This window comes from Strongylocentrotus purpuratus, unplaced genomic scaffold (assembly GCF_000002235.5).
Source record: "Strongylocentrotus purpuratus isolate Spur 01 unplaced genomic scaffold, Spur_5.0 spur5_scaffold_2, whole genome shotgun sequence".
Taxonomy (NCBI): domain Eukaryota; kingdom Metazoa; phylum Echinodermata; class Echinoidea; order Camarodonta; family Strongylocentrotidae; genus Strongylocentrotus; species Strongylocentrotus purpuratus.
Genome location: NW_022145605.1, coordinates 32,700,402 through 32,724,525, shown reverse-complemented (window position 1 = coordinate 32,724,525; position 24,124 = coordinate 32,700,402). Strand labels below are relative to the sequence as shown.

The 24,124-nt window shown below is 35.8% G+C and overlaps 2 protein-coding genes across 3 annotated transcripts; one reads left to right on the top strand and one right to left on the bottom strand.

Moving 5' to 3' along the window:
• The first annotated feature begins 950 nt into the window (after positions 1 to 950).
• On the top strand, positions 951 to 23,687 carry LOC592810 (probable ATP-dependent RNA helicase DDX52). 2 transcript variants are annotated; one of them, XM_030992231.1, is made up of 14 exons: positions 951 to 1,047; positions 2,228 to 2,348; positions 3,000 to 3,067; positions 3,797 to 3,982; positions 4,247 to 4,327; positions 6,305 to 6,479; positions 7,486 to 7,558; positions 8,273 to 8,476; positions 9,647 to 9,737; positions 10,111 to 10,233; positions 10,849 to 11,075; positions 11,686 to 11,757; positions 12,733 to 12,825; positions 13,508 to 16,368. In XM_030992231.1, the coding sequence occupies exons 1-14, from the start codon at positions 958 to 960 to the stop codon at positions 13,737 to 13,739; spliced, it is 1,836 nt and encodes a 611-aa protein (XP_030848091.1). In that variant the 5' UTR covers positions 951 to 957; the 3' UTR covers positions 13,740 to 16,368. The 2 variants fall into 2 exon arrangements, with proteins under 2 accessions (XP_030848091.1, XP_030848092.1); XM_030992232.1 differs by lacking the exons at positions 12,733 to 12,825; positions 13,508 to 16,368 and adding an exon at positions 23,584 to 23,687.
• On the bottom strand, positions 15,556 to 19,018 carry LOC105442472. The gene is made up of 3 exons (XM_030992233.1): positions 18,937 to 19,018; positions 16,881 to 17,177; positions 15,556 to 15,797 (listed from the first exon to the last, which is right to left on the bottom strand). Exons 1-3 carry the CDS (start codon positions 18,962 to 18,964, stop codon positions 15,724 to 15,726), a joined length of 399 nt encoding a protein of 132 aa, XP_030848093.1. The 5' UTR covers positions 18,965 to 19,018; the 3' UTR covers positions 15,556 to 15,723.
• Positions 23,688 to 24,124: the final 437 nt, after the last annotated feature.

Genomic DNA, 24,124 nt, shown 5'->3' with positions numbered 1-24,124 from the left:
TTCAGAGGTTGATGTACACGGATCGACTTATAAGAGTGACCCCGGGTATGCCCTACATAAAATGGCTACATACAATTAGCAAAATGCACCTTGAGAGTTGTCTACTTTACTTTTAATTTCCAAATAAATCAGCTAACATGTACACTGTAATCATATACAAATATGTTTGTACTGAATTTAATAATGATAGTAATCCGGATTTATATAATAATAACAATAATAATACTCATAATAGTATAAAGTTATAGAGTGCACACACCGTCCAGTGACGCTCATGGCGCTAGCTCAGCAACAGTTCTCTTTGATACAAGTAAAGTAAATAATTTTGCAATATTTTTATATAACCCATTTCAATCCTCAGCTCTGCCCGATGGGGCCCGGTGCCCTACAGCGCTATACAGATATTATTACCCCGATCATCGGATTCATTAGCGCACAATTAATGTACACCATCTCCACCAGCTGGCTGGGGAGTATTCCTACCATATGGCCACAGTGAGAATCTTTATTTTTTCTTCCTCCCTAGATAAAATTATTCGATGCCGTTTGTTTCCCCGAAATGCGCCTATCCTGAGAATTCATAGTACTTGTACGCTTTCTCACGTATTTTATTTTGTCTGAAATAATTATTTTGTGAATCTGACTTCCCCTCAACTTATTTTCGCTACATATTCCCTCTCGGTCTAGTTATCCTGCGGGGAGTAATTTTACATTTGAAGAAAACAAAATGTAAAAAGAAGAGTTCTTTTGTGATACAATAATTTTCACAAATACTATAAGTATATGAAGGTTTTTGTGTAACAAAAATTGGCAGGAGGTGGAGAGGCTTTTAAATCTGTATTTTACTAATTGTCAGTACTTTTTCAAAACCATGCCCCAGGGAGGGGCCCGGGGAGGGGTCTCACCACAGCGCATACATTATGGTATCGGCTTGTACGCGTGCGCAAGGAAGGAAAGATGGCGACTTCCATGGACCTCTTTCGTCAGCTGGGAGCTGGCGCAAAATTTGATTTGAGGAGATTCAAGAGTGATGCAGAAAAGTTTCAGGTAGATTATGAAGACTAGAATTATTAAAATAGATTTTAAATGTTATTTGTATTAGATAAAGATGAACAAATTCCTGTTTATCAAGATAACATGAAATCGTGATGGCGGTGTGGTTTGACTGTAAAGTCCCATGCGTTGAAATGCATGTATGTAAATTGTGAGGTTGGACATGAATTGACATTTGATTTTGAAAAGAGTTTCAGACGAGAGACTTGGAGTAGACTTGATGTTGGACGTATATCATATGTGTTCATGACTATGTCATGAAAATAAATGTAATTGAACTCGAAGACACATTTTACATTCTGAATTCGAAGTCGAAGACCTAAAATCGCTTTTCAACTTCTTCAGTCTTCAAAACAAAATGAAATATCAAAAACAAAGTACATTTTTACCAAGACAGACAAAGGGTGATGTTGATGATGACTTCCTATGGTAATTTGGATTTAATGATGATATGATTATGATATAATGATGATATAACTAAGGAGGAGGATAAGGGGAAGGGGGAAAAGAAGGGGAAGAGCTTCAAGAGGCAGAGGAAGACCACTGAACATGCTGAAGAGGAAGAAGGAGAAGAAGAGAAGTCAGGAGGGTTGACAGAAGGAGAAGGAACATATATATATTACTCATTTCTATGTTAGGAGCAGGCCTGAATACAGGTCTACGCTTATTATGGCCATGCATCAGAAAATTAAATCATGGGAGTAGTGAATAATCTAGCTCAAGAAAGCTTACAAAGAGATCTGGTAAATTAGAAAAGAGATCTAGACTATAGAAGATCAAAAGAAAAGAAAAATAAACAAACAATTTTCAAGAATTAATAAAAAATTGTTGTGAAGAAATCACATTTTACACAACCAAATCCAATAGAGATCATGTAGACAGAAAGTATTTTTACACTGCCTTTCTTGAGATGAATTTATTGTTGGCAAACTTCTAAGGTCTGTATTCTTCTGGGGCTAAAATTCAATTAAAAATCATTCAACAAGAGGAAAATTTGTACTCGTACTTATATCCTTTGTTAAAACTGATATTGAAAGAAACCTTAACCCAGAATGGGGTTAGATTTTTTTGGTAAAACACTGGTCTAATGTCCTTACAGTGATTGCTGAGAATCCTGAGATAGCTTTAGAAGTATGTTAATGAGATCAAAGTTCATTCCTATGAAATGATTCAGGTTATAAGACGCACTGGGAAGCAGCTTCCACAGCAAGACATCATCAAAGCTCTGGACATCTTTGGAAACAGCAAGAGAAGTTCAGATGAGACCAAAGAAAACTCCAAGAAGAAACAAAAAGGTCTGCTGTTATCTTATTTTCAGTCTATGACTTGTATAGAGCAAATGGCAACCTTTAAACTAAGCCCCTCTGCACTAGTTTGGCCCGGAGGGACTAGACCTCCCTGCATGGTCACTGACAGGTGGTTATCTCATCAAATTAGCTCTCAATTAACATACAAAAAAGGGGACCATGGGGGACCAATGGTCACCGATTAGTCATTGTTTTTGCTATATAGAGGGCGCAAGTAGCTATAAGTAGTGCAGTGGGCTTTAAAAAAAGGTTAAACCAATTGGGCAATATCAATAACAAGAGCAACCCTCTAGATACACAATGCCAGGCAGTGATCGGTCTAATAATACTCTTAGACTCTGGCTTAGTGTTCAACAGCTTAAACACTTACACAATTGCTTGGTTAATTAACCTATTTAATATATTTGATAAACGAATATCTAATTTATATTTAACACAGGGATGCCAGTTTTCAGGCCCTGGCGAGTTATTTTCAGACCATAGTTTAGGCTTTTTTGTGTACAAAATAGCTCATTCCAGGTGATTTTCATACCTTCTGATCAATTCTAACTGGCATCCCTGTTACATATGAAGCATATATGTATACTCTTTTTTTCATTATTTTCTCCTTTTTTCTCTCTGAATTGATTTTGATTGCAGTTTCTGTCGGTGAAAGAAGTGGAACAGACAACCAGGATAACCTGAAAGGTCCCGGAAGACCTGAAAAGGTATATCTTGAAATACATGCTTTACAGGCTTTTCTAATATACTTATGAATTATGAAACCTAAAAGTGTGTGGCATTAGGTACAGTTCAATTTGCTTGGCTTTCTGGAGGACTGAATTGATTTCACTTGCAGTAAAAATCTGTGTCTATCTAGTATTTAGGTTAGTACATAAATCCTTCATGTTTTGCTGATGAATGTGGATATTGTAGTTGGTAATGTTAGCTCACCTGGGTCCTGCTCACCATTGATGATAACGTTTCCATCAATGGTAACTTCCACAGACACTTTGATTTGATTGGCTGTTGAGTAATGTTAACATGGTACGTAATACTTATTGCAAAGTTACCATCAATGATCTACTTTTGTTTGGGTAGCCCAAATACATGTGGAACACATCGTGAAGCGCTTTGCAATTGCCATTTAAAGGTGTTCCATGAGAAATACCTCATTTATTGAATCAGATGGGATGGATTCTCAGCCTTGTAGATGAAAAGTCAAACCTGTCTATAGAGACCGCCCAAGGGAAACACAAAAAGTGGGCTTTGCAGACAGGTAGTGTCTTTGTAGACAGTTTCCTTTAGTACATGTTTCAATGAGAAACCATTTTCAAAGGAAACAAAAAATGTGGTTTTTGTAGACAGGTAGTCACTAACGCAGGTTTGACTGTATAAGTATAAGGGGTGCTTTAAAAGATAAGGTTTCATTCATAATTTTCTATTTCTGCTCCTAGATAAAGGCAATCCGCAAAAGGAACAGGATCCATGTACAAGGAGAGGATATCCCTGACCCGGTGGAGACGTTTGAGGAGCTACAGGAGGAATACGGTCTCCATGACGACATCATCCAGAACATTATGAGGGTGGGGTACGCTGCACCCACACCTATCCAGATGCAAGCTATACCAGTTCTCTTGCATGTGAGTCACTTCACTTTTTTTTAAAGGCGAAGAATTCCTTCATAAAGATAATCATGTTTTATCGATTTAATCAGTATAGTAGAAGTATAAGTAGAATTCAGAGTAATATTTCAGGTCTATTCCTTTGAAAGTATGGTTTAGCCTTTTATTTATTATAATTTTTGTATTCAATACTTGGCCAGGTGTTATGAAAACTGAATTCTTCAAAAAGCTATTTCAGCATTTATAATCCTTGGTCAAATTTCTTTTCTGAAATTCATACAGCGCCGTGAGCTTCTGGCCTGTGCACCGACTGGTTCAGGAAAGACTGCTGCCTTTCTACTCCCTATTCTACATCAACTAAAGGTAATAACATCAACAGCAGCATCATCATCACAATCTTAATCACCATCATCACCATCAAAAATCTTCATCATCATCCTCATCATTGCCATCATCATCATCATCATCATAAACATCATTATCATCGTCATCACCATCACCATCATTATCATCACCTTCGGAGATAAGAAAAAGAAATATTGATCCGTTCTTTTTCACATCTTTACAACCAATACTTAACTGTCAAAAGTCATATTCTGAGTTTCAATTCTCGCTACCCTAAATAGGTACGAAAATCTCGAAATTCGCGAGACGAGGTAATTTTCACTCTCTCGGGTCGTCACTACAACTTCCGGTATAGAGTCCCATCCCGCTGGCGCTAGTGCCTGTGTTCGCTGTGCAGAGTTTTCACGCACGCTAAAATCAGGGTTCTTATGCTTGGAATCATGAGCCCAGCACTGTGCAGCCTCACAAAAGAAAACCATCGTCACTGATGTCAAAAGACGCAAAAAACAACGAATGAAATGTTCAAATAAACGTTGAAATATTTGCAAAAAAAAAACAAGACCGAGCAGACGACATATTCGGTGCATACACGTTGTGTGGCGACGGCGTTTTACGTTTGCGCTATCGTGCCTAGTAATATAGCGCCTGCACAGGAAGCTGTAATGTCGAAAAGCTATCCCATAATGCAATGCGCGTTTTCAGGATTTTCCCCGGATCTCGGCAGAATCGCTATTTGGGGTAGCGAGAATTGTTTGCTTGAGTGTTAAATTTGGCATTAATGCTAAGTAATGTTGTTAACTTTAACAAGAATCATCAGTAACATTACTAACAAATTCTGTGACACAGCAAAGCAAACATAAGTATGAGAATTTGTCATTCTTATTTTTAATTAGTTATATAATTATGGTGATTTGTACAGGATTAAGAGAGTGGCATGCCATAAATCAGGATTAAAATGTACTTACGGTAGGTGGGGTTAAAGCCCCTCTAAAGTGTTGGGAGCCCCAAATTCGCCAAAAATTTCACTTAAATTGTATCATAATGAGAAAGTGAGTTGAGTTGTGTTAAGTTTTATTATCCAAACGTTCAAATATACAGTAATATAACAACAATAACAATAATAAATGTATGTTTAACAAATATCTCAAATAAATAATAGGGAGCAGAAAATAGCATAAAATGCTAATCATGTCTGGTACCTTTTGGATGTCTGTCATCAATATTCGACTTTAAACACATCTTTTTTGAAAATCCTTGCAAAAAATGTGTCTTAAATGACATCCTCTTTCACATTATGATACAATTTAAGTGAAATTTTGCCATCAAGTTTTTGGGGCTCCCAACACCTTAGAGGGGCTTTAAAATTTGGCCATAACTTGATCATCTTTCAAGAGTGTGGGCCAGTGTAAGTGAGCAAAGTGTCGGGATGCAGACTACTTGAAGTTAAAAAGTAATGCAAAGGTGCCAACCAGTATGATTTAATCATATTTAGTACGATAATAAGAGTGGAATACGATAATACGATATCACCTTTTAAAACACGATTTTTTTTAATTTTTTTTAATTTTTTTTTTTTATACCCATAAAAACCACGGAATCGCATAGAAACATATACAAGTAAACCCCCACAACCCCAACAAAAACTTTGATTTACAATTTTCTTTAAAAATTTTAATAAAAGAGCAAACATTTTAATTGACCGTACGTACCAGTATCACATTTTCTGAAATTTTACTGGCCCGGCCAACATGTACAATTGAATATGTTTTTAAAAAACTAATTACAGCAAAAATATGGTCTTTACGGTATGCATTTGCGCTGCGTTACGACATCGATAGGTTTTTAATAGGTGAAAGGAAGGCCGGTTGAAAAATACTAATTTTGATGGTAAAATACTAATTTTGGAGGTGCTGAGTACTAATATGTACTTCCAAAGGTTGGCAGCTCTGGTAATGCACCATAATGTGCTAATCATCAAATTCCTTAAAAATCCAGGGTCCACAGAAGAAGGGTTTCCGTGCTGTGGTAGTGTCGCCAACGAGGGAGCTCTCTCAGCAGACGTACCGGGAGCTGATGAGGTTATCCGAGGGTAGCGGACTCCGCATACACACCATAGAACATGGAGCTAAGGCAGCACAGAAGTTTGGACCACACACAGCTCAGAAATTTGGTTAGTTTACCTCATATCATAAAAATGGATGATAAGGGTAACCAAATAATTATGATTGTTTATATCAAATGTTATTGATAATTATGCTTTTCTTATGTGTTGATTTTTCAAAGAGAATGTATTCTAATAAGACTTCATTAAAGGTAATACCAATTTTTGGTATGGGGTCATGAATTTGGTCCAAATGAACATATTGGAAGATTATGCGATTTTACAATATTCAATGATTGTTGTCGCGGTTGAAATCGAGTCTAAACTGATGAAATTGTAGATAATAAACTCTTAATGTTGTATAGCGCTCTCTCAAGACTGATATTACTTTAGCTCTAAAACAATGTTTCTTGACTACGATCGACCGATTTTGGTAATACCGTTTGGAAATTACATATCAGAACTGCATATTCTGAGATTTTCATGGTCACAGCTACCATGGAATGGCCTTTAATAGGCGCTATTCGAAAAAAAATTATTCAATTTCTTGAAATCAGAAGTGTTTTAGGGGCTAAATTTTCTAGTGCTTATAATACATCCACAAGGGCATCCGAATATATCAAAATTGTAAAGAAAGACTATCAATCCAATTTTCGAAATTTCCCAAAAACTTTGCATTACCCTTAAACTTACAAATTTTCAAACGTTCAAACTGTTTTGCCAAGAATTAATAAGGGAACTTGGCTCAAGAAATCTTTTGTTGATGTTCATGAGAAAATGAACACATTCATGTATGTTTTCACACCATTATGGCATGTTTCCTACAGAATAATCATCTGCCAAGCATCAGATTCTTTTCTTTTTTCTTTTGCAGCTAACAAAACAAAAATCACATAAAAGAATATGCTTAAGTTTGTCTTAAGAACTTCTGTGTATTGTTATTATTTTTGTAATTGATAAAAAAGATCAGTCATCTGTGCTCTTTTAAATGTTATCTGTTAAAGAATGAAATTATTAAAATGTAAATTCCATGTATAGTAATCTTATTCTCAATTATTGTTCTTCTGTTTTTCAGATATCCTAGTCACAACCCCAAACAGACTGGTATACCTTCTTCAGCAAGACCCTCCTGCCATCAAACTGAATCAGTATGTTGAGATTAAACACCATTTTTACCATTTCATTTCCATTTTTATTTTATTGTTTTATTTTATATTTCCAATGCTGTCTGTTTAACATTGCATTTCTCAACTCTCTGATTTCAAGTAATTTCATGTAGGAAATCACTCTTTAACTATAGGATTGATTTCTGTTTTAATTTTTTTGTTATAAATGGCTTGATAATCCTAGCGTCGAATAGATGATTATCAACGAAGCAGTTAAGCTGTTTGCGGAGGGAAAAATTAGATTTTCATCAAGATTTTCAAAAAAATAGAAATGAATTACGGGTACTCCTTGATAAGGTTTTGTTTTTGGAATAGTGTAACCATTGAGTAAAAAAAGGTTCTATGATTTTATGCAATGCTGTTCAAAACTATATAAATCAATTGGATCTGTTCTCTATCCTAGCATTGAATGGTTGATTATTGACAAATCTGATAACCTGTTTGAGGAGGGGAAAAATGGGATTCAGGGACCAGCTCAGAATCATCTACCAAGCCTACAATGGATAACTCGTCCATAAAGAAAAATGTTTTATGAGTTTACAGGATCCTCTTCAAATCTATGTAACTCAATTTCATCTATTCTTTGTCATAGACTTGTATGGTTGATAATTTACGAAGCAGATGTTTTGTTTTAGGAGAAGATGTTCCCTGAATTCATGCAATCTTGATGTTTCTTTCATTTGTTCTCTATCCTAGCGTTGAATGGTTGATTATCGACGAATCAGATAAGCTGTTTGAGGAGGGGAAGACGGGATTCAGGGACCAGCTCGGAATCATCTACCAGGCGTGTGACTCCTCTCAGGTACGACGTGCCATGTTCAGTGCGACCTTTGCCTACGATGTTGAGCAGTGGTGCAGGTTGAATCTGGATAACGTAGTGACGGTCAGCATTGGTGCAAGGTTAGTATTATCATCATTAAAGGAGAAGTCCACCCTGATTTTAAGTTGGTTTTAATAAAAGCAGAAAAAGAAATGAGTGAAAATTTTAGCATTATCCAATTGAAATAGGAAAGTTACAATTTGTTAAAAGTTGTCATCAGTGAAATACATATTGGCAACATTGTGACGTATCTTGCAAGGTCCTCTCCAATCTGCTCTGTACAGAAAATGTCATAAATGTTCAATTTCTTTAATAGTTATTGATGACAAAATAGATTTGTTTCATACAGCGGTTGTATAAATACATATTTGCAATAATTATATTTAGGATGAATGTATGAAAATATAGATTTTTAAAGTTTTTTTAGTGCAGGGCTAAAGGGAGGGGACCTCCAAAGAAACATTACAGCGTTGCCATTTTGGGTTTGATTGATTGCACCTTCAAAGGTTCATAACTCTCTTATTTTTCTCACATTTCTCTATTCTTCTGCTTCCATGAAAAATTCATGCTGTACTTCCCCTTTAGGTGAAAAATCCAGCTCCAATATTGAGCGTTTTACTTTTAGACATAGGAATAGTTTCCTCTATCATGATGATTATATCCATGAAAGGTGCTTTATGCCAAATGTATCATTATAAAGGAAGCATTTACAAGGCAAATTTTCACTCTTGAAAGTTTATTTCGATAAACAGAAAATGTGTAGGCCCAGAAGGAGGTCAACCCGATTAATGACTGGACTGCACCAGTTCCCTGTTGCTAAAAGGAAATGATATTGAATACTTGTTCACTTCGTCAAATACATGTTGTTCCACACTTATCTGTACATCTCTTCTCTCTTCTCTCTCTCTCAGCAACGAAAATTTGCTTAGATCTATATCATCCCCTTCCTTGCTTATTCCCAAAGCCAGAAGACAGGTTATCTGTAAATCCTTTCAGTCCTTTGGCCCACATCTCTGGGGAAAAGCTACTTGCATTTCTAGGAAATATTACTTTTTCAAATGATATGTGATAGTTATAGCCTAATCTCTTTATTAGAATCTAAAGATATAAGTTGTTGATGTACTGCTAGAAACGTAGATTTAACAAAAAAAATTATATGTAGTGTAAATAAAATCAATTAGTCTTTCACTGAAAATGTGGCATATTTACTGTTTAAAAGTTATATTTATTTATTATTTTTTGTCTTTTAGAAACACAGCTAATGACAGGATAGAACAAGAACTCATTTTTGTCGGGAGTGAATCAGGGAAACTTCTTGCAGTGAGAAATCTATTTAGTAAGGTAAGTCTCTATTCCACTGTAAGAACTTCACCCAAAGAATGCTGATTTTAAAGGTTTATAGAAAAAGAGATCAAAGTAGTAGCAATAAACGTAAGGTTGAGAAAAGATTTCTTCATTTTGACCAACAAATTAAAAGGGGGAAAAAAGCAAATAAAAGTGTTTTTCCAACTAACAAACTTATTGGTACCCGGCCACTTGGACATTTCTGTTTGCTCCATAACATGCAGATCAAGACTATTTTCAAGAGTTTATTTGTCAATGTCTTTCAAACAACAATGGACATAGAACTGCTCCATATTTAATCAGGAGAAGGCTATATATTTAATCTATGATAGCTATAACTTAGATGTGTTTGTATTTAATTATCTGTCAGGGCTTCACTCCCCCGGTCCTGGTCTTTGTACAGTCCAAGGAGAGGGCCAAGGAACTGTTCCAGGAGCTAATCTACGATGGCTATAATGTAGACGTCATTCATGCTGACAAAACCCAAACACAGGTAAGCAGTACATATATGAGATATGAGAGCATGAGATACAAAAGCATCTGACCTCGCCTTGGCAGATGCTGAAGATCCAAAGGCTTGGAAAAGAGCCATAAGGGAAATGAAATGTCCAACCCAAAATATAATGATGATGATGATGATGATGATGATGATGATGATGATGATGATGATGATGATGATGATAAGGATGATGAGGATGATTAGGATAAGGAGGAGGCTGATGATGAAGATGATGATGATGATGATGATGATGATGATGATGATGATGATGACGACGATGACAACGACGACGAGGACGGCGACGACGATGATGATTTATTTGGGAAAGATTCTTAAAAATTTGTAGCCAAATGATAATCATCAGATTTGTCTTACAAAGACTTTGTTTATCTTAATTCCAAACATATTTTACAAATGCAAATAGAAATCTTGCCATGATTATCTAGAAAATTTATTCTGTCGAGAAGTACTCCTCCTTTTGTTTATCTTCTTTATTGCAATGAATTTTGCTCATTACCTTGACTTGCATCCAACCATTTGATGCATGTAAGTTATAAAGTTCCTTTGTTTTAAAACTCTGTCTTAAATGTCTCATTTTACTCTATTCAGAGGGACAACATCGTGAAAGGTTTCCGAGCCGGCAAGATCTGGGTGCTCATCGCCACGGAGCTGATGGGGCGGGGCATCGACTTCAAGGGTGTGAACCTCGTCATCAACTATGACTTCCCGACCTCGGCTGTCAGCTACATCCACAGGATAGGACGAACAGGGAGGGCGGGGCTCAAAGGAAGGGCAGTCACTTTCTTCACAGAAGACGATGCAGTTCACTTAAGAAGGTAGATTTCAAATTTGTTACAAGGAAGTTGATGCTTTAGTCATGTACCAACAATGCAATAAAATTCCTGTGTGAGGCATGGGTTTATACCTAGTAATATTAATTTATGCTTTATATTATCATACCAACTTTAATTATAGGGACTTGACAGAACCGTCAGTAAGATGGAAAGTGGTCCAAATAGAGCAAGTTTAAGAGCACTTCCTGAAAAATATAAATAAATATACAATACCAACATGGAATACTTGTATAGATCATAGGAACTATTGTTTTTGTAATGGCTGCTACATTACATTCTTCTAAAATAAGAGCGATAAGCAATACATGATAATATGAGAAAATAAGTTGTATCATCTACCCACTTCATTAGATTTGCTATTAAATAGAAGCTATCCAAACTTCAGCTCTTTGTCTCTACCCCCCCCCCCCCCCCCTCTCACTCTCTCTCTCTCTTTCTCTCTCTGTCTCTCTGCCTCCCTCTATTTCTTTTTCTCTCTTTCTCTGCCTTCTTCTATTACTGTGTACCAATTTTTACTTTATGTCATCTGTATTGTTTATTATAACAATGTTGAAATCTACCTTTAATCATGTCTCCTCTAATTGTTTCCTAGTATTGCCAATGTGATGCGTAATGCAGGCTGTCCAGTACCTGACTACATGTTACAAATCAGGAAACTTTCCAAGTAAGTATTATCCTTTAAAAAAATTTTTTTAATACTATTTGGGTTATATTCTCTTTTTTTCTCACTTAAATTCATGTAGTCTAAATAAATCTGTAAATACAGGTTCATCAATAAAATATTCAATGTTGTATTTTTAAAATTTAAATTCAAATTTAAACTTCTATAAGAGATCATACTGGCGATCAAGTTTAAAGATAATTGTAGTCCTTTCAAGATGTACCTGCTTGTAAAAAGCTTTGGCAAATCTGAAGCTATTTTCTTGCATTCATCAGAGTAGACTGAACAATCAATCAATCAATCATTCATCATGTGCCATCCCAAGGCCGGGTTGGCAGCCATGCACCTTCATCTTCTTCCATCACCGGTTTGAAAGAAAGAAAAGAAACTGCATCAACTAGTCAAAAGTGATGTCGTGCTATTCAGATTCATGAAATACATCATAACTCAAACTATTTTTCTAATACTTTAGTCAGAGATCAGATCAGGGGGTCAGTGACACAAAGTGGTTTATGTGTCACTGAGCACTTGGGCCTTAAGGAGTTAAGTCCATGTTTCACTAGCCATTGACTTCAATGGGGTATTGGGTGGAGTTAAGTCTTTGTGTTTCCTGAAAAGCCAACATTTTCTGAACATTTTGATATCAAATACTCATTTTGGCAAAATATGGGGTTACGCCTTTGTCTCACTGAATCCTTGAAATGTACATGTAAATAGCAATGAACATTGACATACCAGAGCTCTTTGTCTTCCATTTATCAAATTAAAACACAACAGTTAACAGTAAAACAAATTTGAACAAACTTGGAAACAAGAAAGAAGGTAGCTGATGAGTGTGAGAAAAAAATTTCCTATACATCTTCATTGAAAACCATACTGTAGTACTACCATCTCTATACCCGTCTTTGGATTTGAAATGTCTAAAACGCTGCACTTGAATACACTGCTAATTTAATTATTTCATTTTTTGTATTTCAGGAGAAAAAAGAAATTGTTGGAGAAGAATCCAGTGAGAAGAGATACCATCAGAACACTTCCTAAAGATGAACTCCGCAAAGCAAAGAGAAAAACGTAAGTTATTGGAAACCTTTTTTTCGTTTTGTTTTGTATGTTCGGACTTCTGTGCTTGAATCCAACATGTGGATTTATAGTTTGGGATGTTTGATATGGATAATTCATACTCACTATCTTTTTGGGTGTAATTTTTCTATTTGATACAGAAAATTTTCATTGGTTGGGGTATTCAGAATCCGGAAGTTTAAGCTTCTACCAACCCTAAAGTTTAGTAGGCAAGCTTTTTATCTAGTCCTGTGGACTTTCTCAAGCCATGTTATTCTTTTTTTACTTTCTTTCTTTTTCATTTCCAATTTCCCTGTTTGTTTTCTTCTCCTTGTCTTTCTTTCTCTTCTGTCATCATGTTGATATTTTGCTATCTCTCTGTCTCTCTTGCTCTCTCTCTCTCTCCCTTTCTCTTACTTCTCTTCTCACTCTCTCTTTCTCCCTTCCTCTCTCTCTCTTTCTCCCCCTCTCTATCTCTCTCTCTCTCTTTCACACTCTTTCTGTCTCTCTCTCTCTGTCTCTCTATGTCTCTCTGTCTCTGTCTTTCTCTCATCTAAAGCTTTTTCTTGACTTGCACCTTCCCTCTAGATCATCTTCTGTCCTCATACTTCACTGATGATTTTCATGAAAATTATAAACAGGTCAATACATGTGTTTCAATATTTTCTTTTCTTCCCCCATATTCTGCTGGCAGGGAGTTAATGAGGAAGAAACAAGGCAAGAAAAAAACCCTCGTCACGGAAGGTGGCAAAGCAGATGAGAATCAAGGAAATAGTCGCGCACCGGGAAGGTCAAAAAAGAGGAAAGGAGGAAAGAAAGATGGGTCCAAGAAGGAAGGAGTGGGAGATAGCGAGACGAGTAAAGTATCACCGGGGAAGCAAAAGAAGAGGAAAGTGAAGAAAAAGAAGCAAATGCCTGCATCGTGATTGAAGAACTTTGGTTGGGCGGTGGCATTGATGTAGTGGTTATGCATTTATGGACTAAAAAACAAACATGTTAAAACCAATTCTCTGACCTTGAGCAACATAGTGATATATCTTTAAATAACTGGTTTTAACTTCTGCTTTCTTCTATTGTGATATAAATATGATATAAATTTGCTTTATTTCTTTAAATTTGGAACAAATTTCAAAATCTAAAATTTATTGTTTTTCAATCAAATTTTTGTCCAACTTTTAGACAATATTCTTACCCGCATGATTGATATTGTTTTCATAGACAATAAATTTAATTTTAACAATGTATTAATAAAAGAATACTCGTGTTGCCAATTTGATGAATGATATCAGTTCAAATTAGCCCTAAAAAGGTTCAAACTCCAAGGGGTTAAACTGTCATGTTCCTGATTGCTCTGGTGAGAATAATATATCACAGGGAATATATATGTCCTTGTATATGTTATACAATTAACTTCTACAACAATACTCTGCACCTTTCATTCTATTTGATTTTCAAGTTCAAGCTTACTTTTTAACAAAAAGAGTCATAAGGACATTACCAATCTCTGATATTCAGACAAGGAATGAAAACTTTGATATAGTAAATTAAATTTGATGTACTAAAACCTATTTGTCTGTGCATTTTTTGTTTATCTCTTTTGCATACATGACCTCATTTTCTTCCTCAACAAACATCCAATCATCTCATGTTCATGATTTTTTCTGCAAAAGACACTCCACTTAAGTACACAAAAAGTAATATTACACTGTTCTCTCTATTTTTACCTCTAGTTTATTCAATGTTAGCAACGAACTACATGCAATGGATGCAACAACAATTTATCCTGTTCAATATACTATAACTTTAAATACTTTAAATAATTTATTTCTTTAAATAAACATATTTTCTTATACAGCTACAGTCACAAAACCTTGTAAGTTATAAATACTCCTAATACTCTTGGACGAACGAAAGGCTTTAGAGGCTGTAAATCCTCACATGTTTATAACGATAATTATAGTTATAATACACGTTCTGAATTATCCACAAAAAAATATTTATATAAATATTATTGCACAATTGAGAGCCTCAGTAATTACATGATATTTGTTGTTGTTGTAATGCATTTGAATATACATTGTATTTTTAAAAGAAAATTGGCAATTCATTCATGTGCCTGAGTATTATGTTATCATGTGACAGAAAGTTTCCAGTAAATTTGAATTTTGAATTTAGTTAGAATGATTAATTCTACATGTTCTATTTTTTTTTACATAGTCTGCATATAAAACACTCATTGCACCGCGAGATCAAATACTATTTCATCAACTTGACATGTTATGTTAACAAAGAGAACTTGAAGTTAACCACGGGTTAAATTTACTGTAGAAAAATTATGCATTCAATTTTCTTTTTTTCTTCTTTTTTACTGAACCTGGCACAGCACTTGTACTCTTATGTAATGTTTTCAGTCTGGATTACATCTAGATAAATACAACTTAAATATGAATTTTATTCTATATCAATGTCTTATTTATTCCCTCAATTTTGTTCTGTACTTCAACTTAAACCAATTACCTCACTTGCATACGACCTCTCCCCCATATATAGTAAAGGGGTCATTGGCTATACGTCATTGATTTGCCCAGTATAGGCCATCAGATTTTTTTTTTTTAATTTAAATTTTACTTCAAACATATTAGAAAGTGATCAGGTTTGGTACATAAGCCTGTGTAAGCCTATTTCAAGCACATTGCTACATTAGATAAGATAACAATAGTTGTGTAATTTTGTTATAACAAAGAATCTGTTTCTTCAAAGCAATATGTAGTATCTGCCAGGGGTTCTCTATAGAGTCTCATCCATTTAATCTGGTGGGTGGAGATGCGGCTGTCGAAGCAGACGTCACACTTTGCTTAAATTTTCTCTACAGTCCCATCCATTTGATTCAGTGCGGTAGAGATACACATTCTAACTAGTCTCTGAACTTGTTGAACCGGATCCTGAGGTGGAGGTGGAGTTGGAGCTGGAACGTCTGTAGCGAGCTGCAAAATAGGAATCAAAAGAAAGGAAAAAAATTATTAACAGGAATGGGTATATACTCTTAGAGCTTTCATATTTTGGTTTAACATTACCGGAACTTTATTGTTCAAACTTGCAAAATAAAGGAGAAGATACAATAGCCCAGGACATTTCCATTTTACCGGAAAATGTAGGGCATTAAAAGTATATATACTTTTGTATATACAAAAAATTAACAACATAGTAAGGACTGAGGAGTTATAAGTATTCCTAGCTATATATGAAATAAAAGGAGCTAAATATTGAAAATTCATTTAATATATCAACTTAATAAATAGGAAGGATACATAATGAATATGATAAGAGTGTCATTTGGATTCATGTTTAATATTACTAAATTCTTCATAAATTGTAATAAGATGGAACTCATATTAAGCGTTATATAAATCCAGATTATTATTATTATTATTGTATGAAGCACATTAATATGGAAGAGGACACAATGGGGATAGATTGATTCGTTCCAATGTTTCAGTTGTTGAAATTAGGGGAAAGTGCAGGATTCCAAATAAATATCTGACTAGCAAAAACAAATGGGTATTTTGATTTTATTTGTAGGTGCCTTTGGATTATTAATTTGGAAACGGAGACATCTATTAGGTTGTGCAGTGCTCTGCTATTTGGTGTCGGACTTCGGATATGATTGAAAGATTGAAATAAATGTATATCATTCAGTCCTTAATATAAAATTCCTAATTGGCAAGTGATTGCAAGGGTATTTTACATCTAGGATGCCGTGAAATTCTTGATTAAAATATCTAGCTACTGAATTCCCCTTTTTACCAAACAGTGCTGTCTAACAAAAATAATGATTAAAAATAATTTTTGGAAAACAATTTTATAGAAGAGGAGGGATTGGTTATAATAACCTCTAAAAGAGTATGAGGAACTTTTGTTTTTTCTTCTCGGAAAATTGTCACCCAATTTGTCAGCAAATTGTATTAGATACACCTCCTCCCCTCTCACAATTGCCCCACCCTCTCCCAAATGCCCCACCCTCTTTCGAATGCGATGCCCCCTGTCCTCCCGTTTTGCTTCTTACTCACCACTGTCCGGAATTCGGATCACAGGGGTACAGAGATGCTCTAAGATCTCGCACGCCGAGTCGAACTCGAAGCCCTCGACGTTAGGATCAGCTGTCTGTAATCCCAGTTTCCCTTCCTCGGCCAGAGTGAGATAGACGATGATGTCGGTAGCTGAGGGTTGATCCTTGAGGTCGTACTGGATGCTCGCGATGAATTCCTCGGTACATTCGGGGTTTCCTGAAGTGTCGAGGAGGGCTATGTATCGCGGACAGAGCCCCAGGAAGATGGAGTTGATGTCGAGACTGCGTGCGGGATTGGCTGGAGGAGGATATCAAAGGAAAGATATGAAGATATGTGACGATGAGATAAGGAAACAGGTGGTGGTGATGGGGTTGATGGTGATGAAGTTGGTGGTGGTGATGGGGGTAATGATCCCGGTAATGATGAGGATGATGAAAAAGATGGACAAGGAGAAAGAGGAGGATGAAGAAAAGAAGAATGATAAGAAAGAGAAGTAGAAGGAGGAAGAGTAGAAGAAGAAGGAGGATGATAAGAAGGAGGAGAAGGAGAAGAACAAACAGTTGAAGAGGAGAATAAAAGGAAGAAGGAGAAGCACTTAGAGACATTTTTATTAAGCGCTATATACAAATTAAATATTATTTTTATTATTATCTTGGAGTTCATTCTAGATGACTGTGATGAATGATGATGATGATGATGTTCATCATCATTACTATGCAGTAACCAAAAGCCATCAACAATATCCACATCATCTAGGTTGATGTAATGTCTATAAGCACATTTTGGATATCATTACCCCGGTCCCCGTCATATGATTTTTTCATAGACACAATGTGTGCACCATCTCCACTCTCAAGGGGGTATTCATATCCTAATTATGGTCAAAATGAAGGCGTATGGCAAATTTCAACTGACTTTGCTCTCCTTGGTATAGAGTGGTAAACACATAGAGATATATACTTAATAAGGCTATCTCTATGGGTAAACATTACCTACCCTGCCGGGACACCTTCGCACAATTATTATCTCTATGTTGTTTCTTTTTGAAGAAAAATATAGACATGCGGACAAGCGCTCTCACAGCTTGAATATGGAGCATGTAGTACACGGATAATTACTGGGCAAAGTTTATCAATTGCATTTTTGAAGATACAGATGCAATGAACAAAATGATGACAACGGGCGAGCTTCATTTATGAAACATTTAAAGAAATAATTCAGAAATCGACATTATTTTGTTAAATATAGGAATATCTAAGCAGTTTCAAAATCTCCTTTTAACACTTTCCACATTTATTGTCAATTTTAACTTAGCTAATAGTAATATCGGACCATAATCCAATGTTTTGTATTGGCTGTGATCAACGAATAATGGCAAATCAGACCTCGCATTGTTTTGACTGACAGCATTTTGTGCCAGCAAGCTTACTTTGATTGGCCACGCCTCTTTCACACAGCACAGTCTACCGCTGAATGGAATTGGAAGAAGAATGAGTGACATCTGTTACAGAATTAGCCATTAATCATCGGTGTATCCAGAATGTTTTAAAGAGGAGGGAGGGGCACTCATTCCGACGAATTACACAGTCAACGGATATTGCTTAGCTGTGTACTGTATGTATGCCGATTAGGCCACAAGGGGAGAGGGGCATAAACTGGTTGTACCCCCCCCCCTTAAATCCGCCACTGCATTACATGTCCACAATATGTTGCGCAATTCTTCAGAAAATTGTACAGTTGGTTCTTTACACTATATAAACAAATTAAATATGCGGAAATTAGTCAATTTTCATTTTTACCAAAAAATGTGAAATTCTTTCCATTTATTTAAATATTTTAGGGCATCGTAGAACACGATCACACTTTCCCCAAAATTCAACCTAAGGCAAATTCAATAGCTTCGTGACTTGTCCACAACCTAATTAACTCTGGGAACATTACAATGACATGTTACGTAATCGGAACATGATGTCTTTGTGATGTCACAATGGGGTATTGACGAAGTGCCTTTGAGTTGATTTCTCGAAAGTCTTCACGGTATTCTTGATCCTCTTACCTTCTGTATAATGCACCGTGGCGTACATGGCCAAGCTAAGGCTGAGGATAGCAGCGATTCGTGTCTGCGATGGAAACAACAACATAGATGTGACAAAATAAGCAGCAAAAATAAAAGGGGCGGAATTCGAAGGGGAGGGAACGATAAAGAAATTGGTTCATAGTATACAGCGACAACCTTATATCACGGAAACGTAGAATTCGGGGGCAACCGGGCAAGGAAAAAGAGACAAAGGTTCAATATTGAAGACAATTAAATAAACATTGAGAAGTTTATCGTCTCATCAAAAATATTCAACAAAACATGACTCCATGACTGTCACACCTTTCAGGAAAAAGAAGAAGAATAAAGAAAAAAAAACTTAAAAAAAGAAAAGAAAGTTCTCTTCAAACATAATATGTTTGAAGAGAACTTTCTTCTCTTTTTATATACACATGCATCAAAATGATAAAACGTTGAAGACCTTCCATTGACAAGTAACTTAACAGCCCACTATCAGGACAAACATGAATGTATAGTGACTTGTATACTATTCTTAAAATTCACTTTTACTATGAGTGACAAACTTCTTGATCAGAATAACGCAATATGGATGACGCAAATGGCCAAATAACTGAAGCTAACAACTGTACACCTTAAAAATCTATGATATCCAAACCAGGGAGATGTCAGTTATATCTCCCTGTCCAAACATGATAGACGATGAAGAAATAATTAATGAGAGAAAAGTTCAAATGAAGATTTCATAACTTAAGTCACTCACCGATCCCATGTTGATAGATTTGAAGCTAATTAATTCGCCGAAATGAAACTAGTGATTTATCGGTGATAATCCCTTGAATTCCAGAGGATTTGTGATGTAGATTTCAAGTATACCTACCCCTTTTATAGCATTTTCCCAGCCGCCAGAAACAAAATATGGATTTAGCATTAAAGATGTCATTGAACAACTTTTAAAAACATAAGAATTAGGCTTGACGAACAATGGCATTGAACGTAATTATCAATCCACACGGGGTTTGTATTACGTAATTACGCGCTTGCCTTACCTTTGGCTTTGCGTTGCAAATTTAAATTTGAATCAGATGTGAAAAATGATGTGATAAAGTCAAGGTTTGCACGATAAACAACTGCATAGATCGTCAACTTTATCCAGTTATACAGTGCGTCCCAGAAAAAACGAAACCGAGAATTATCGACGTTTTATCATAACTTAATCACAATTATCATTAATGACACATATTTGTAAAGCTAAGATCCTCCTCTTTCATTATAATGCATATATCACGCATGAGTGCAAGTCAATTTGAAGAGAGGGAACCACAAAAGTCATTTGGCGGACGGTATCTGAATTTCAAAGAGAAAATCACATTTCTAGAAAGTTCAGTTTCTGACCTTTCATATGACACCTCAATAGGCCATTTTCGTAATGTACCCAAATAAGTCTTGATGAAGTGCCTCAATACAAATTATTTCATTCACCTGATAAGAATAATAATATTTCAATAGTCAGAATACAAACCGCATATATTAAGTGTTTCTAGGTAGGTCAAGCCATAAAGACTACCTGGCAACAACTTATGTATGCAGTTCGAATTCTGTCTATTGAAATACTTTTATTCTTATCAGGTGAATGTAATAATTTGTATTGAGGCATTTCACAAAGACGTAGGCATTAAATTTGGTTACATTACGAAAATGGCCTATAAGGAAAAATGATCAAGGAATAACAAATATATGTTTGTTTAAAGTAATGCTTGCATTTCCATAATTTGATCAGGAAGCTGTAATGAATGGAGATACCGTCTCGAAAGAATTTTCTGAGGGAAAATTATTCAAGATTAACCTGGCTTAACAAAAAGAAATGTAACCCTCTCCAGCCATCATTTCCATCAACAGCTGTCCATATCAATGCACAGTCCCTCTCTGGCATTCCAAATAGTACGAAATGTTACGCAACGCCATCTGTTTCCCTAAGTTCTCTATTCACTCGTTTGCAAAAATATGCAAGCATCGGGCTTTGAAGCCATGCGTGGCACCGACAAATTAAGTCATGTTCATGGAAGATGTATTTAGCTATAACATATAAAATGCAGAATTCACAACATTATGACCAATGCAACTTTCTATTAGTCATCAAATGCGTCTTCCGTTCTCGGATAGCTCTACTGAAGACATGGCCATTTTAACCAGCGAAATCGACCAAGGAAATCATGAGTTAGAGCGAATGAAAGATTTTCATAATCATGATTTTCTCATCTAATTATTGACATTTTCCGAAAATTTCCGAAATTTGTACATAGCTAGGAAGGTAGTCCAAAGGTTTATCTTCCTAAAGAACTAAATGAAATTGTGTTGTATGTTTGCGCATTTATTGATTTAGGGCTAGAAGTTGTCAAGTTAGCACCACTATTCACCCAAAGTACGGGCCGGCAAAGCAAAAGCCGCCGTGCTCGCTGGGCTGGGCTGTGTGTGGAAAGGGAGGACTTAGTGCTACTAGGGAGCTGTAAGGTTTTGGAGGGGGATTAAGGGGATTACGGTAGGGGAAACAAAAGACGCGCGGTGCCACGGATGACTTCAAAGGGGCCTCTTGGACGGGATCTCCATTCATTACAGCTTCCTGATTTGATGAAACGAATTCGTTTTCACTGGCTGCCTGACGTAGCAACAAGCAGAATTGACAAAAGACTTAACTCCGTTTCATCGACAATCAGCCGTAGACGAAAGACTTCATGCATGGATGACTGTCAACGAAACGGAGTTAAGTCTTTTGTCAATTCCGTTTGTTGCTACGGCAGGCAGCGAGTGGAAACGAATTCTTTAAATCAGATAATGGAAGAGCAAGCATCACATTAAACAAACAGAATCTCGTTATTCCTTGCTCATTTTTCCTGATTCAGGTGTCATATGAAAGGGCAGAAACTGAACTTTCTAGATGTTAATTTTAATCACTCATGCGTGAAATATGCATCATATGAGTTGCATCAAATAAAAGAAGAGGATCTAAGCTTTACAAATATGTGTCATTTATTAATTATGATTGTGATTAAGTTATGATAAAATATCGATAATTCTCGGTTTCGTTTTTTTCTGGGACGCACTGTATAGCTCCGATTGATACAAAAACATGAAAGCGATTAGATAATATATAGACATATTTAATAACATAGTTTATAATACAAGGTGATACTTTGCTGATTTAATGGAAATCAGCAGCCCCGACCTTCCTCTCACCCCCATATTTTTGTTTGCCAAATCCTACTCTTTTTTTAGATGGCTAGTCTACGTACTCTTAACCCATCCCTCGTCTCATTCCCCTGTTTCTAAATGGGTAATATGCCAACGACTATTTATCAAACACGTCTGGTTTTATCATTTAAAAAGAATGCATGCACTCGGTCAGTATTATTATCATTTACGTTGCCAAGCTTTCGGCATTAAAGGTAATACAAAGTTTTGGTATGGGGTCATGAATTTGGTTCAAATGAACATATTGGAAGCATATACGACCCTACAATATTCAGTGATCGTTGTCGCGGTCGAAATCGACTCTAAAGTTATGAAATTGTAAATAATAAATATTTCATGTTGCATAGCTCCCTCTCAAGGTCAAGATATTAATTAAGCTATAAAACAATGTTTATTGACTAAAATTGACTGATTAGCTATTATCGTTCGGAAATTATATACCACAACTACATACTCTGAGATTTTAATGGTCGCAGCTACCATTGTACGGCCGTAGGAGCTATTTGAAATTTATCGAAATTTACCGGGAGCACCGGTAAATCTTTATAGTCTATTTTTCTCGAAAGCAGAATTAGTGTTTTAGGAGCTAAAATTTCTGGTGTTTTTAATACATCCACTGGGGCATCCAAATATATTAAAATTGTAAAGAATCACTATCCACCCATTTTTCAAAATTTCCCAAAACTTTGTAATACCTTTAATGGTCATCAATTTTAAAATATCACGAGTCGTATGTATTCATTCCCCATTCCACATGGTAACATCACTATTCGTCGATACTAGGTGGAGGAGGGCGGGGGCGGTGGAGGAGGAACTTACCTCTCAATAATGTTGAATTATGAATAGCGCGTATCATTCGAAAGTGTGTTTCCCTTATCCCTTTTAAAACAAATTGTTGCTACCCCTCCCCCTCCTTTCCCCTGGGGAGCCACATATTTACATGGCCCAGGAAGAGAGCCTATGATATTTTGTATTATTTGTTGTAAAAAGATTCCCGATTCTTCGAGAGTTGAATTTCCTTTAAAAAAGCTATATTTTTTGTGTTTCAAAGCACCATTTTACACTGATTATTAATTTCGATGTAAAAACTTCCTTAAAAATTAATGATTAAAGTAATATAGCATTCATGTCCACTTCTTAATGCAATTAATCCAGCACGCCAAGTGTTCCATAGCTTAATTATTTTATTGTTTGGGCTCAAATGTTTGCTTGTTATCCATTGAGGAAACGGTAGCCTTCCTTTTCCCTTTCATGTGAAATAATATAGTATTGGAAAATAATTCATTAGTACATCTTCGCTGAAAGCTAATCTGGCTTTTTAAAATATGAAATGGCTAATAAATAAAATGCTGTACTTGAATGCACTGCCTTTAATAATTTTATTTGTTGGTATTTTAGGAGAAAGAAGAAATTGGTGGAGAAGAATCCAGTGAGACGAGATACCATCAGAACACTTCCTAAAGATGAACTACGCAAAGCAAAGAGAAAAACGTAAGTTATTGGAAACAAATTTGTTTGTATTTTTTGTTTTGGTTTGTACGTTCGGACTTGTGTGCTTGAATCCTACGTCTGAATTTATAGTTTGGGATGTTTGATATGGATAATTCATACTCACTATCTTTTTGGGTGTAATTTTTCTATTTGATACAGAAAACTTTCATCGGTTGGGGTATTCAGAATCCGGAAGTTTAAGCTTCTACCAACCCTAAAATTTAGTAGGCAATCTTTTATTTATTCCTGTGGATTTTCTCAAGCCATGTAATTCTTTTTCATCTCCAATCTCCCTATTCGTTTCCTTCTCCTTGTCTTTCTTTCTCTTTTGTCATGTTGTTATTTTGCTATCTTTCTGTCTCTTTTGCTCTTTCTTTCTGTCTGTCTGTCTGTCTTTCTTTCTCTCTCTCTCTCTCTCTCGCTCTCTTTCTTCCCCTCTCACTCTCTT